The sequence below is a fragment of the Eptatretus burgeri genome, chromosome 9 (assembly GCF_056783735.1).
Source record: "Eptatretus burgeri isolate ZD-2024b chromosome 9, Ebu_testis_v1, whole genome shotgun sequence".
Classification (NCBI taxonomy): Eukaryota; Metazoa; Chordata; class Myxini; order Myxiniformes; family Myxinidae; genus Eptatretus; species Eptatretus burgeri.
Window position 1 is genome coordinate 50,267,030 of NC_140969.1, and position 15,611 is coordinate 50,282,640.

At 45.9% G+C, this 15,611-nt stretch overlaps 1 protein-coding gene across 4 annotated transcripts in view; it reads right to left on the minus strand.

Moving 5' to 3' along the window:
- LOC147020112 (pumilio homolog 1-like) overlaps positions 1–15,611 on the minus strand; it is a 234,385-nt gene that overhangs the window by 159,583 nt on the left and 59,191 nt on the right. For all 4 annotated transcript variants that reach the window (XM_085895137.1, XM_085895138.1, XM_085895136.1 and 1 more), the window contains one exon: positions 11,088–11,247. In XM_085895137.1, coding sequence (XP_085751263.1) covers positions 11,088–11,247 — 160 coding nt within the window. The remainder of the gene's footprint in view (positions 1–11,087; positions 11,248–15,611) is intronic.

Sequence of the window (15,611 nt, forward strand, 5' to 3'; positions counted from 1 at the left end):
TCAACACCAACCACGATGGCCTCAGCCACCAAACACAACAACCACGCCACCTCAACCACCACCGCGTTTTCTACCTCGGCACACGGTTGCCAGAGGCCTGGCCTTCGGCGAGGGAAAGCAGGCGGCCCCCGTTCCCCCCCTCCCCAAACGAATGGCGCCTCCACGGTGGATTTATAGACGTGAGGAGAGACAATTAACGTGGCGGCGTGCGTCCCTAATTTGGCGGTAAAACGCTTCCTTCTGGAAGTTTCCCGCATGTTCAGGAAGGAAAGGTGGGAGTTGAGAAGGGGCGGGGCGTGGGTATAAAAAGGAGGAACGCGAGCGCGGAAAAGAAGAGTGGGAGAGTCGTGACCGTTGACACGAGGATCAAGAACGAGGTGGCAGGATCGTGTGCGCTGAGGGGATTGCGAGGAGGGCGCTCTGAATCGTGCTCTCATTCGGAAGGCCGTCGAGTCGGAAGAGATGCCAGCGGTGAAGGCTGGGTCTAGATAACGAGCCCAAAATTCACCACACGGTCACGTTCTCTTTCTTTCTTTTGGGCTTTTGTGTGAATGTTGTGGCGCCATGTCCCGCAAGTAGAACTGTGTCAGTGCTTGTAAATAATAATAACAAACGGTTGTAGTTCTTCTTATCGTGCTTTTCTTTGCCTTGCATAAATAGATACGTGTATACCTGCATATGTGCTATGGAAGTCAATGTCGTTGTGTGAATGTTATCCCGTTTGTTGTGTCCTCTTTCCCCAATTGAACTGCTATCTTGCTTTTGGAATAATAGCGGGCTTTTTAATTGCCGATAAAAGAATTGGGTCCAGCGAGGTCTCGCGATAATACACCGCTCGGTTATCCCAGAACGGAACGAACCGCTTAAGCGGTTCGTGTCCATGCAGGTCTCGCTGAGGTACGGTCTCTCGGTAGGCTGCCCGCACGAATACTTAGGTATATCGATTAATTCGGCGATTGACCCTGTCGCGCGCGGGTAGCACATTGACTAGGCCGTGGTGTGCGCTTCGAGGACACCCGTGACTGGTTTTCGGCGTTGTTCCGGAAAGTTGCGACTGAATTGTCCGTCCGGTGGACGAGACGGCCGCCATTGGCTAAAGCGGCTGTTCGCACGCTGGGCAGGCGGTAGATTCGTAACATTGTTGTCAAGGAGTAAGAAACAGATTCATTCCCCTCCAAACCAAATTAACGGGAATCGGATCAGGGGTGTGTAGAGCGACCCTCCGTTCTCATAAAAAAAAAACACGAGCTTTAAAATTATTCCGAGAAGCAAGATGGCGGTTCAAGGCGAACAGGAGCAGGGGATATTAGATTTAGAAATGTTAGAATCCATGGCCCAGGACGAAATCCCCGTGCAGGGCATTAACATGCAGGTTGAATTTCCCCCCACAACCGAACCCAGAACCCGAAATGGGCGCAGCGGCGGAAGCCACGGTGGATGACACCCCCCCCTCCCCTCCGTCAAAATCTCTCCCCGCTCCCCGGCGAAACCGCGACCGACCGAGGCGATTCGGCTTCGTCGGGGTCGGCTGAGATCAGCCAAGTGGGGGAAATGTTCGTGCACATGATGCAGGCAATAAATGAAATGAAAACAAATGCGTGCAGAATATGCATGGATACAAATATGCAAACGCTGCGGGAGAAAATGCAGCGCGTGGGGCGATGCCTGCAGGCGGGCAAAATGGCGGTGCCACGTGCTGGAGCGAGCGAGCTGAGGGGGAGTGTGGACTGTGTCGGCCCCACGGTGGAGGACAAATTAATGCGGGAGACATGTAAGACGAGACTTGTGCAGGTGACAGAGAGTGACGGTGACACAGAGGGAAAAATTAAATGGGGTGACTGAGACGTGTAAAAGACACGTGGAGACGACAGATATAATAAAGGAAGTGTGGGGGAAAAATTTATATTAATGTATTTAAAATTGTCACAAATGGAGTTTCAGAAATGCAACTTTTATGCTGCAAGTTGAATTGGCTGTCATTTCTGGCCAAACGACTTTTGCCCTAAATGATAAGAAATGTGTTGTTCTGGAGCAGAGTGACCGAGCTGATAAACGAACCTTTGCCTAGAAATGTACGAAGTGGCTTCTCCTCTAAAGGACACGTCTGCATTCTGGGTGAATAGCCCCCAACCTCTCTCTCATGAAAGTATAAAATGCTTTGAAATGTAAAATTGTTTCAGTGCAAGTACCTGAGAAAGTATTAGAATCTCAGTGGCTTGTACTCCTTGGAACTGACCAAGTACCAAGTTAGAATAAAACTGATGTAATGTGGAAGTGAATTGAATCGGGTTGGTCAAACTGTTAACTAAAGTAAGAATAAATGAAATAGAAATAATATTGCAATCAATGGGGATTCTTAAGTTCATTGTACAAGGGTGAGAAGTGTATGGTGGATAATTAGAAAATAAATTGTTTCACAAGGAAGGACTTGTGTGGACATCAGTTTTATCAGTGTCGATAGGGTATTTGTAGGATTTTATAACCAAATCAGACAAACGTTAAACTCTGCCTGAAGTCAAATAGGATTCCACAATCGGCCAGTTAGAATCCTTCAGGAGGACAACGATCACAATAAGGTGGGTTTAAAAAATCCACGTCAGAAGTGAAAGAAATAACAGAGACGCGGGAGATAGAAAAAGTAGAAGAGAAACTACACGATAAAGACGGGGTGAAAGACGAGCACGCACACATGGGGTTAGCGAGGGACAATGAAGGGGAGCTCGGAGAATGTGTCGTGCCCCGGTGCAAGCAGCCGCATAGCCTCCTTCAGGAATGGAGGGAGACTCTATGCTCCCTTGAAGCGGATCTCGACCAGGTGGGTCCGGTCGAGCTTTGCGAGGTAGAGGGGGCGAGAGCTGTTGACGGGTGCACGTGGAGCTTGGGGGTGTGAAGGCCCCGGCACCCCTTGTGGCACAAATCCCGGGTGTGATTGTGTCGAAATGTGTGCTGCAACGCACGCATGGCGTGGGAGAAAGGCGTTGTGTGAAAGGGACCGCATGTGTGAGTAAAAAGCTGTGTGTGAGGGAAGCCCCCTGTGCAAGTGACAGGCCATGTGTGAGTGGAACGGCATGCATGAGTGAACGGCCGGTGTGAGAGAGACCATGTGTGTGAGGTCGCTGTATGTGAGGGAGATGGCGGTCAGCATGCCGGAACATGCAACCGCATGTCCGAGTGTCATGGCGAGGTGTGTGAGTGTCGTGGCACGTGGGAGTTTGTGCGCGAGGGTGCGACGAAGAGGGTGCCTGACAGTGGACAAAGGCCGAGTAGCGGCCGCAGCTGCATTGGGGACCGTGCCGGGATTGCACGGCAGCGCGCGCGGGGTCTGTGCTGTGCTACGCACGAGGCCGCCGTGTGCGCGGCTACGCGAGTGAAACCCGGTCCGTAAACGCACGTGGTGGATGAGCCGATCCCACGGACGGACAGAAGGTAGGCTGGATAACGAATTTGGACCGGATGGGTTCTGCACGTGAGCGTATTTGTGAAGCTCCGACGAGTAGCGCACGTGTTCGCGTGGGGAACCCCTCGAAATGCGAGGTTTGCTTTAAATGCGCAGGGTGACGTCCTGGTTGCATGGTTGGAATCCGGCAGGAGGGGAAATCCCTGCCGGATGGTACCGTCCGAGGAGGGACGAGGTGCGCGAAGCACGAGCAGCTGTCATGATGTCATGGGGAAGAGTTTCCCGCATGTTCTGGAAAGAAGGTGGGAGTTGAGAAGGGGCGGGGCGTGGGTTTAAAAAGGAGGAACGCGAGCGCGGAAAAGAAGAGTGGGAGAGTCGTGACCGTTGACACGAGGATAAAGAACGAGGTGGCAGGATCATGTGTGCCGCGGGGATTGCGAGGAGGGCGCTCTGAATCGCGCTCTTGTTCGCAAGGTCGTCGAGTCAGAAGAGACGCCAGCGGTGAAGGCTGGGTCTAGAGAACGGAGCCCAAAATTCACCGCACGTTCACGTTCTCTTTCTTTCTTTTGGGCTTTTGTGTGAATGTTGTGGCGCCATGTCCCGCAAGTAGAACTGTGTAAGTGCTTGTAGATAATAATAATAAACGGTTGTAGTTCTTCTTGTCGTGCTTTTCTTTGCCTTGCATAAATGTATACGTGTCTGCCTGCATACATGCTATGGTAATAAATGTCCTTGTGTGAATGTTAACCCGTTCGTTGTGTCCTCTTTCCCCAATTGAACTGCTATCTTGCTTTCGGAATAATAGCAGGCTTTTTAATAGCAGATAAAAGAATTGGGTCCAGCGAGGTCTCGCGATAATACACCGCTCGGTTATCCCAGAAGGAACGAACCGCTTAAGCGGTTCATGTCCAAGCAGGCCTTGCTGAGGTATGGTCTCTCGGTAGGCTGCCCGCGCAAATACTTAGGTATATCAATTAATTCGGCGATTGACCCTGTCGCACGCGGGTAGCACATTGACTAGGCCGTGGTGTGCGCTTAGAGCACACCCGTGACTGGTTTTTGGCGTTGTTCCGGAAAGTCGCGACTGAATTGTCTGTCCGGTGGGCGAGATGGCCGCCATTGGCTAAAGTGGCTGTTCGCATGCTGGGCGGGCGGTAGATTCGTAACAATATATATGTACATATTGTGACGAATTTACCGCCCGCCCAGCGTGCGAACAACCGCGTTTAACCAATAGCAGCTGCACGCCCACCGGACGAGCAATTCAGTCGCGACTTCCTGGAACAACGCCAGAAACCAGTCACGGGTGGGTTATTAACCCCAACACGGACTCGTCCGTATTATACCCGCGCGCGACAGGGTCAATTGCCGAATATCGATTTTCCTAAGTATTCGGGCGGGTAACCTACCGAGAGACCGTACCTCGGCGAAGGCCTGCTTGGACACGAACCGCTTAAGCGGTTCGTTCCGTTCTGGGATAACCGAGCGGGGTATTATCGCCAGACCTCGCCGGACCCAATTCTTTTATCGGTATTCAAAAACCAACTTTCCGAAATGCAATATGGCTGTTCAATATGGGGAAAAAGGACACGACGAACGGGTTAACATTCACACAAGGACATTTATTATTCACACACGTACACAGTAATGCAATTGATGGGGAGGAGGGGGGAAGGAAGAAAAGGGAGAAGAACGAGCAAGGTAAAATCACTACAACCGTCTATGGTTATTATTTAAAATCACTTAAGCAGGTTTTACTTACGGGACTCAGCACCACAATATTCACTCAAAAGAAAAGCAAGAAAGACCCCCTCAGAGACAAGGGAGTCAGACTGGGCCCGTGGGCCTTTATAACGTGGGGCTTTGGTGACCGAAAGGGCCCCACGAGACCGTTGCAGGTTACCCGCACCCTCGTGGTGCCTTGATGGGGCGAGTCGCGACGTCCCGTCCACACGGCAGCTAGCATAGCCGCGGTTTTAGTTCGGGCTTTCTGCGGGGCAGGCGAGCTCTCTCCGGCTCTCCCCACACGAACGCACAGGTTCGCGCAACACAGCAGGGCTGCGCCTCCAGCCCACGTCTCCTTCGCGATGCCCGGAGCTCCACCGACTGACTGGTCCAAGCTCCCGACTCTGACACGAGCCCAGACCTCCACACAACTCCAGCAGCAGCAGCAGCTCCAGCAACAACCGCAACAGCAGCAAAACTCAACTCTGCGTCCCTCGCGCCTTTTTATTCCCCACGCTCCGCCCCTCCCCTCTCACCCCACCCTCCTACCAGCTCCTGCGGGAAACTTCCAGAAGGGGGGGCGTTTCCCTCGTGGGTCGGGGTTTTTCGAAGCAATCATCCTAGCGCTTCTCTATTCTCACTCCACTCACTTCTCCCCTGTCCCGAAGCGCGGGAAAGTAAGAGGAAAATCCATGCGTGTAGTCACCCCTTCTTCTTTCTCCATGACAGAGACTGTTTTCGATGTGGAGAAGGTGATTGGTGGTGTGGTTGTTGTAATGGTGGCGTGGTTGGCGTTAGGTGATGGTCGTGAGAGTGGTGTGGTTGGGTGTTTGTAAAAAAAAAAAAAAAAAAAAGGTGGTTGGTGGTTTGGTTGGTCCAAAATAATGATAGCAAAGAAAAACGGCGACCTCAAAGATCACAGCCCTGATGTGTGTGTGTGTGTGTGTGTGTGTGTGTGTGTGTGTGTGTGTGTGTGTGTGTGTGTGTGTGTGTGTGTGTATGTGTATATATATATATATATATATATATATATATATATATATATATATATATATATATATATATATATATATATATATATATATATATATATATATATATATATATATATATATATATATATATATATATATCTTCTTATTCTTCTTTCGGCTAGCTCCCGTTAGGGGTCGCCACAGCGGATCAACCGTCTCCATTTCGCTCTATCCTCCACATCTTCCATTGACACTCCAACCACCCGCATGTCCGCCCTCACCGTATCCATGAACCTCTTCTTTGGCCTTCCTCTTCTCCTCCTGCCTGGCGGCTCCATCTTCAACATCCTTCTCCCGATATACTCCGCTTCCCTCCTGAGCACATGTCCAAACCATTTCAATCTCGCCTCTCTCACTTTGTCTCCAAACCGTCCTACCTGCGCTGTCCCTCTAATATACTCATTCCTTATCCTGTCCATCCTCGTCACTCCCAACGAGAATCGCAGCATCTTTAACTCTGCCACCTCCAGCTCCGCTTCCTGTCTTTTTGTTAGCGCCGCCGCCTCCAAACCATACAACATAGCTGGTCTCACTACCATCTTGTATACTTTCCCCTTCACTCTTGCAGCTACCCTTCTGTCACAAATCACTCCTGCAACTCTTCTCCACCCACTCCATCCTGCCTGCACTCTCTTTTTCACTTCTCTCCCACACTCTCTGTTACTTTGGACAGTTGATCCCAAGTATTTAAACCCAACCACCTTCCCCACCTCAACTCCTTGCAACCGCACCATACCACCACCCTCCCTCTCATTTACGCACATGTACTCCGTCTTACTCCGACTGACTATCATTCCCCTTCTCTCCAGTGCGTACCTCCACATCTCGAGGCTCGCCTCAGGCTGCTCCCAACTCTCCCTACAGATCATGATGTCATCCGCGAACATCATCGTCCATGGGGACTCCAGTCTGATCTCGTCCGTCAACCTGTCCATCACCATTGCAAACAGGAAAGGGCTCAGAGTCGATCCTTGGTGCAATCCCACTTTAACCTTAAACCGGTCCGTCATTCCTACCGCACACCTCACCGCTGTCACACTGTCCTCATACATATCCTGCACGATCCTCACATACTTCTCCACCACTCCCGACTTCTTCATACAATGCCACAACTCCTCTCTTGGCACCCTATCATCAGCTTTCTCTAAATCCACAAACACACAATGCAACTCCTTCTGGCCTTCCCTATACTTCTCCATCAACATTCTCAAAGCAAACATCGCATCAGTGGTGCTCTTTCCTGGCATAAACCCATATTGCTGCTCACAAATCGTCACCTCTCCTCTCAACCTAGCTTCTACTACTCTTTCCCACAACTTCATGGTGTGGCTTAACAACTTTATCCCTCTGTAATTACCACAGCTCTGCACATCACCCTTGTTCTTGAAAATCGGAACCAGTACACTTAATCTCCACTCCTCCAGCATCCTCTCACTTTCCAAGACTTTATTAAACAATCTGGTTAACAACCCCACTGCCATCTCTCCTTAGCACTTCCATGCCTCCACTGGTATACCATCTGGGCCAACCGCCTTTCCACTTTTCATCTTCTTCATAGCAATCCTCACTTCATCCTTACTGATCCACCCCACTTCCAGATTCACTATCTCCACCTCTTCCAACCTTCTCTCTCTCTCATTTTCTTCATTCATCAGCTCCTCAAAGTACTCCATCCACCTTCTCAACACACTCTCCTCGCTCGTCAGCACATTCCCATTTGCGTCCTTTATCACCCTAACCTGCAGCACATCCTTCCCAGCTCGGTCCCTCTGTCTTGCCAATCGGTATAAATCCTTTTCCCCTTCTTTTGTATCCAACTTCTCATATGCCTTTTTCTTAGCCTTTGCCACCTCTCTTTTTGCCTTTCGACGCCACTCCTTGTACTCCTGCCTACTTTCTTCATCTCTCTGACTATCACACTTCTTTTTCGCCAACCCCTTCTTCCTTATACTTTCTGTACTTCCTTATTCCACCACCAAGTCTCCTTATCTTCCTTCCTCTGTCCAGATGTCACACCAAGTACCTTCCCAGCTATCTCCCTCACAACTTCTGCTGTCGTTGCCCAATCATCCCACCCATCTTTACCACCATCCAAACGCCTGTCTCACCTCCTCCCTAAATTTCACGCAACAGTCTTCCTCCTTCAGCTTCCACCATCTGGTCCTTGGTTCAGCCCTCACTCTCTTCCTCAACCTCACCTCTAAAGTCATCTTACAGACAACCAATCGATGCTGTCAAGCTACACTCTCCCCTGCCACCACCTGACAGTCTCTAATCTCTTTCAGGTTGCATCTCCTGCTTAAGATGTAATCCACCTGTGTGCACTTTCCTCCACTCTTGTACGTCAGCCTGTGTTCCTCCTTCTTCTTGAAATACATATTTACCACTGTCATTTCCATTCTTTTTGCAAACTCTACCACCATTTGCCCTTCCACATTTCTCTTGTTGAGACCGTACCTACCCATCACCTCCTCATCCTCTTTATTCCCTTCCCCAACATGCCCATTGAAATCTGCTCCAATCACCACTCTTTCATCCTTGGATACACTCTCCACCACTTCATCTAACTCACTCCAGAAATCTTCTTTATACTCCATCTCACACCCCATATGTGGGGCATATGCACAGATGACATTCATCATCACTCCTTCAATTTCCAACTTCACACTCATCACTCAGTCAGACACTCTCCTCACCTCCAAATACCCTCTTGACATAATCTTCCTTCAGGATTACCCCGACAACATTTCTCCTCCCATCCACATCATGGTAGAACAGTTTGAAACCACCTCCAATGCTCCTAGCCTTGCTCCCCATCCACTTGGTCTCTTGTACACACAGTATGTCCACTTTTCTTCTCTCCATCATATCAGCCAACTCTCGCCCTTTGCCAGTCATCGTCCCAACATTCAGAGTTCCAACTCTCATCTGCACACTTCTACCCTTCCCCCTCTCCCACTGCCTCCGGACTCGCCTTCCCCGTCTCCTTCTCCTCCTTCGCCCAGCAGTAGCACAATTTCCACTGGTGCCCTGCTGACCACCGGAACCGGTGGCGGTCGTTGGTAACCCGGGCCTCGACCGATCCGGGATGGAAATTCGTTTTGTTGTCCGCATAATGATTTGGCATAGGTTTTTACGCCGGATGCCCTTCCTGACGCAAACCTGGTCGCCTCTTACGACACACAGGGATATAGTATACCTATTCTAACCGGGGCATACACCGGGCCTAGTACAACTGGAACTCATTTCGCCGACCTCGGAAGGATGGCAGGCTGAGTCAACCCCCTGGTGTTTTCGACTTGGTATGTATATATATATATATATATATATATATATATATATATATATATATATATATATATATATATATATATATATATATATATATATATATATATATATATATATATATATATAAATTCAGTGTCCCAACGGGGCTTGAACTCAGGACCTTTTGGGTCCCAAGTCACTGCCCTAACCACTGCGCCAACACCAGGCTTGATATATATATATATATATATATATATGTGTATCAGGGTGGTCCTTCGTTAGGGGGTAAATTTTCGAATTCATTTATATTTATTTTAAGCTCCAACCCCCGGAATTCGTTGGAATAGTCGAGAAAACTCTTCTGGTGTTTTTATTTCAAATTCCAACAACATTTACCTCTCCCTCATAGACCTTGAAGTTTAGCCTCAGTTTCTTGGGGCAGCTGACATTAGAACGACGACGTATCGACCTGTGCTGAACTTTAAAACGCTCCTGTAATGTCCAATCGTATCCTTTGATGTGATACGTCAATCTGTGTGTTTGTGTAATGTGTAATGCGTATTACTCGTTCTTCTCACCGCCCCCCCCCCCCCAAACAATTTTTCTTTTTTCAGGGTGAAACTTCAAGGTCGATGAGGGAGGGGTAAATGTTGTCCGATTGGAAAAAAAAAGTTCACAGGGAGAGTTTCCTCAACTATTCCAATGAATCCCAGTGGTTGGAGCTTAGAAAATCGGAAGTTGAGGAATAAGGACCACCCTAATATATATATATATATATATATATATATATATATATATACCCCGGTTGGAATAGGTGTACCATATCCCTGTGTGTCGTAAGAGGTGACCAGAGTTGCATCAGGAAGGGCATCCGGCGTAAAAACCTATGCCAAATCATTATGCGGACAACAAAACGAATTTCCATACCGGATCGTTCGAGGCCCAGGTTACCAACGACCGCCACCGGAACCGGTGGTCAGCAGGGTACCAATGGAAATTAGAGCGAAATGGAGACGGTTGTTCCGCTGTGGCGACCACGAACAGGAGCGAACCGAAAGAAGATATACTGTATATATATATATATATATATATATATATATATATATATATAAATAAATATAAATATATATATATATATATATATATATATATATATATATATATATATATATATATAAATAAATATAAATATATATATATATATAAAAGGCCCGGCGAGGAGGTAAGTAAGCGACATTTTTTAATGATATGATGATGATAGGCTCTGATGATAGGGGAAGGGTTAAAACAGTGCATTAACCCCAAAATGGCCGATGTGGCCTTTACATTAACACTCCTCACGGCGCCTCATACATATATATATATATATATATATATATATATATATATATATATATATATATATATATATATATATATATATATATATACATATACATATATATATATATATATATACATATATACTGTTCAAGCTTTGTTTGAGTACATGCAACACTCAGGTGCTGGATGTATCATTCATGGGTTTCGGGGTGGGGGGGGTGGTATGGAGCGAAACAACAAAGGAAAGTGCAAGTTTATGGCCAATATTCTTACTCGCCCAAGCAATTGCAAATAGCCACCAATGGGAAAAATGAAAAATAAAAATGAGCACGACTCACCCATATGGGACTGCTGTGCAGCCGCAAGGGCATACTGTTGCTGCTGCTGCTGCTGCTGCTGCTGCTGTTGATGCTGCTGCTGCTGCTGTTGTTGTTGTTGATGCTGATGTTGGCTGGCCGCTATTTGCTGAACTGATGGCATGGAGTGCCGTTGAAACAACTGCAGAACGGAGCCGTCAATTAAACCAAGGTGTTTAATAAGTCAGCATTAATTGTCAATAAAATATGATGAAAAATATTTTGCAAATTGAATCCACTTCTGTAGAAATGAATTTTTGAAGAGTAATCATTCCATTAAAAAGGTTTGAGGAATGGGGTCGGTTTACCATTCACGAGAAACTTGCATGTACGCTTGTTGTTGTAAGCCATTAGTTTTATTGGTTCACGAGCGCCAGCCAGAGTGACCACTATATTCATTATGTCTGTGTGTTTGTATGTATGTCTGTCTGTCCAGAGCACAACTTCGTGGGATGTGATCCGATTTGGATGAAACTTGAATATGATGTTGATAGCAATGCCAAGTTTTGTCTTCCTGGTGATGGGCGTCCCACGCCCATTGTGGCTGGCAGAGCCAGCCCACTTGTAAATTTTATTTTTTTTTTCATATTTTTCTCTCGATTTTTTTTCATCGAAATTCCCGCTCGAGAAATTGTGTGCATTGGCCATATGTACAACATATAAAAAATTCAGATTGATTAGGTCAATTTTGAGGGAGAAGATAGGTTTTGAAGAAATGGGCGATGACAGATAGTAGGGCAGCAGCGAAGATTGCCCATTGCGGGCGGAGCCACGCCCACTTGCAATTTTTGTTTTTTGGTTCACCAGCGCCAGCCAGAGTGACCACTATATTCGTTATGTCTGTGTGTCTGTCTGTCCAGAGCATAACTCGGTGCACTTTGATCCAGTCTTGATGAAACTTGCTTATGTGTTCGATATCGATATCTAGTTGTGTTTTCCTGGATGAGGGCGTGCTACACCCATTGTGGGTGGAGCCACGCCCAAAAAATAGCCATTTTTAGGGGGTAGTCGGATTAAAAATCTATCTTCTCCAAGGGAATTTACTGAATGGAATGGGTTCTTCGGTATTTGAATAGCAAAATGAATTATGTAAAACTTGTCGTTGTCCGATTTTTCATTTTCGTCCCAAGATCAAGGTCACAAGGTCAAAAACTTAGAAAATTGCAAATTTTGACATAAAAATCATACGACCGCCCAAACTTTGAGAGCTAGGATGACAATATTTTTTATGCATAATCTTGAGGTCATTCCCCACCTAAAGTCTTGAAACCATTTTGCTCTGTCTCGAACACCTTGCCAGTGGCGCCCCCTTCAAGTTTGTTTTTACGCTGATTTCATCAAAGTATGGATAATCCGAGGAGTGTGAAATGCTATATAGCCTATATGACGTTATATTGTTCCTGGAATGTTCCAGAGGAAGTTTTGCACCAAAGGTCATAATCCTTGACCTTTGACCTTTAAAGGCCACAAAGTCCAAATTTTCAAAGTTGTGGGAATCGAACCGGGTTTTCAACGAACTAACTCCAATAAGCTATAGCACGTATCCTGTTTCCTTATTTTAATGTCCACAACATTGTTTTGTGACCTTTAAAGGTTATGCAAAGGTCAAATTTTGAAAGTTGTTGAGCGAAACCGGGTTTTCGACATTTTGCAGCTAATAACCTGTCACTCGTACCACATCATGTTGATCATTTTTATAACTTGGTCAAAAATTATCACATTGTCTCATCATTGACGTCTGAAACAATCTACATCGTCAAATACCGCTCGTGAACAATCATCACCTCCGGGCTTGTCAATTTTAAATTGTCATTTCAGAAAATTATCTGAGCATTCCCTTAGTAATACAATAAAGCAGCTTACTAAAATTGAGCACCAAGGTATCAACTGTTATGCACCGATGTGGGCCCAAAATAAGTCGAAGAATGTAGTGGTGCCTGTGTATGGCAAATGTGCGTCCTTGTATTCTACAGTAGCCAAATGGATGACTGACTTTAAGCAAGGACAATGAGTCTTCAAAAATGATGCAACAGATCCACAAACTGTTCTCCCAAGACAAAGAATTAATCATGGATGATCCCAGTGATATGGTCATCAAAATATTGAAATACAAATAATTTCTCAAGGAAGCATTTGGTTCCAGCTTCTTAAGGAAGCAGGAAGCCACTGGCAACATTAAGGATGGTGGTCTTGAAGGCACTCCACAACTCTTCAGGATTCCCCAAAGCACCCAGACCCCCCAAATCTCCACTCAGCCTGTTCACAAACTCCTCAGCAACCGAATCATCCTTGAGCTTGTCAACATCCAGTCGAGGCTGGGATGATGCCATTCATTAAATTAACAATTGTACAGTTTTTTTTCATTTATGCAATTAATGTCTCAAACCGTAGATACTGTCGGTTGATTCTGAGTATAAGTTGAAGCCGCGGGGGAGAAGAGAAAGTTTGGTCAGTAACCAAGTTTCTTACGTCTGAGCTAATTTACAATTGATATTATAAAGGGGGTGGACACTTATCCAACCAAGATATTCTTTGTCGTGTTGTGTTTTTAATAAATTTTCTTACATTTGTAGAATGTGTTTTTCACTTTAGTACAGCGGATAAGCACAGTAATTGTGCGTTTTATGAGAAAAGCATGAATTTTCTGACATAGTTAGTGAATACCATAAGGTTTATTTTCAGATGTGGAGGGAAGTCAGATTTGACCTCTGAGGACTGTGAGAGGTCAAATCCAAGATGGCCGCCAGTTCACCGGGTCTAATGTTTAAACGCGCTTAATTTTGTAACCAAACAGTGTAAAAAAACATTTAAGGTGTCATTTCCAACCAAGTTTGGAATGGCCATTCGTTTGGTGATACTTTTGAGATCGCCTGGAGCCAAGGAAATGCATTTCGATCAAGGTCAAGGTCAAATTACGTTAAAAACTTTTGGACATTCTTTTGGTAAAGACAATGGATTGGACCTATGCAATATAGCGAAACTTCGCTTCCATTTTGACACTATAGGGATAATAATACAAAAAAAATTAACAAAATAGTCCCATGCTGCTAGTCTATTTAATACTTTATTAATAGCAATGATGATGATGATGGTAATGGTAGTGATCAAAATCTAACAGCCTCCAAAACAGAAGCACAGTGAGTGCAGTGCACTTGAGCGCAGCTTTGGCACACTTGCACCGTCCAGTGCATCCTTTCTCACAGCAACAGCGGATCAATTCATGGCACGATTTTGATGCTTTGGGGAGAGTGGTCCAAAGCGGCTGCCACCCAGTTGGTTCCTTTGTCCAGTCCCAGTCAGATGGCTCTGGCATCTCTGGATCCAGGACCAATGCCTGGTTCCAACGGTTGGCCTGGTAGCAAGTGTGCTTGATGTGCTGTTTGAGTGCTGCCTGGGTTGGAGGAATGTTCTCTAGAGTTCTAGTCTTCTGTGTGAAGAGCTGTTTCCTGGCATGATTCACTTCCGTGCTCTCACTGGTTCGGTCGTACATTAGCACCACAAATCGCTCTCGCAGTAACATTGATCCGTCACTGACCTCACTTGGCATGCATAGGAGTTCATTGACGAGACATGCATGGCATGCATAGGAGACAAAACACAATGAAAGCACCAACTACCATACCACATTTTACATCTAGGCTATCTTCTTAGATACATGTCAATATCCAGGATTTCTTTATTGGTAAGGGTCAACAAAACAATGAACTCTACAGATAATGCATCTATACCCAGCTAGTCTAAGCATGGATATACACAATACATAACTGTGCCACATCCGCCTCAAGCACACCCTCTGAGGGGCTAAATAACTAAATTCTCCACAATGACACCACTCGGTATTCATTTGCCAATTTCAACCGATTGCTTATTTTTTGATAAATATTTACCTTGACCTTGACCTAAATTCATTTCCTTGAATTCTGACACTCTCAAAGGTATCACCAAATGAACGGGCATCCCCAATTTAGTTGGAAATGACACCCTAAATGTTTTTCTGCGCAGTCTGGTTCCAAAATTAAGGACGTTTGAACATTAGACCCGGTGGAATGGTGGCCATCTTGGATTTGACCTCTCACAGTCCTCAGAGGTCAAATCTGACTTCCCTTCACATCCGAAAATAAACATTATGGTATGACCTAACTATGCTAGAAATTTCATGCTTTTCTCATAAAATGCACAATTTGCTAAAATATGAGAGCTTATCTGCTGTACTACTTGGAAGTTGTGGGTTACAATGTGTAAATAAAGGTGCGAAAAGTCCGATTTAATGCAATTTACTTCCAGGCCATTAGGCAACAAAAGGTGAAAAATTTGAAAGGGGGTGTAGAGGCACTGTACTGTATGTGTCTACAGGCACTGTATGTGTCGGTAAAATATGAGAAAGAACTGTAATTAAATATATTACAATTGAACTTACAAAAAAACTGCCTCTTTTTGTGTCTCCTTGATAATATGCAATACAATTATAATCTTACTTGGGCCCCCTGTGGTTACGTCGCATGCCAT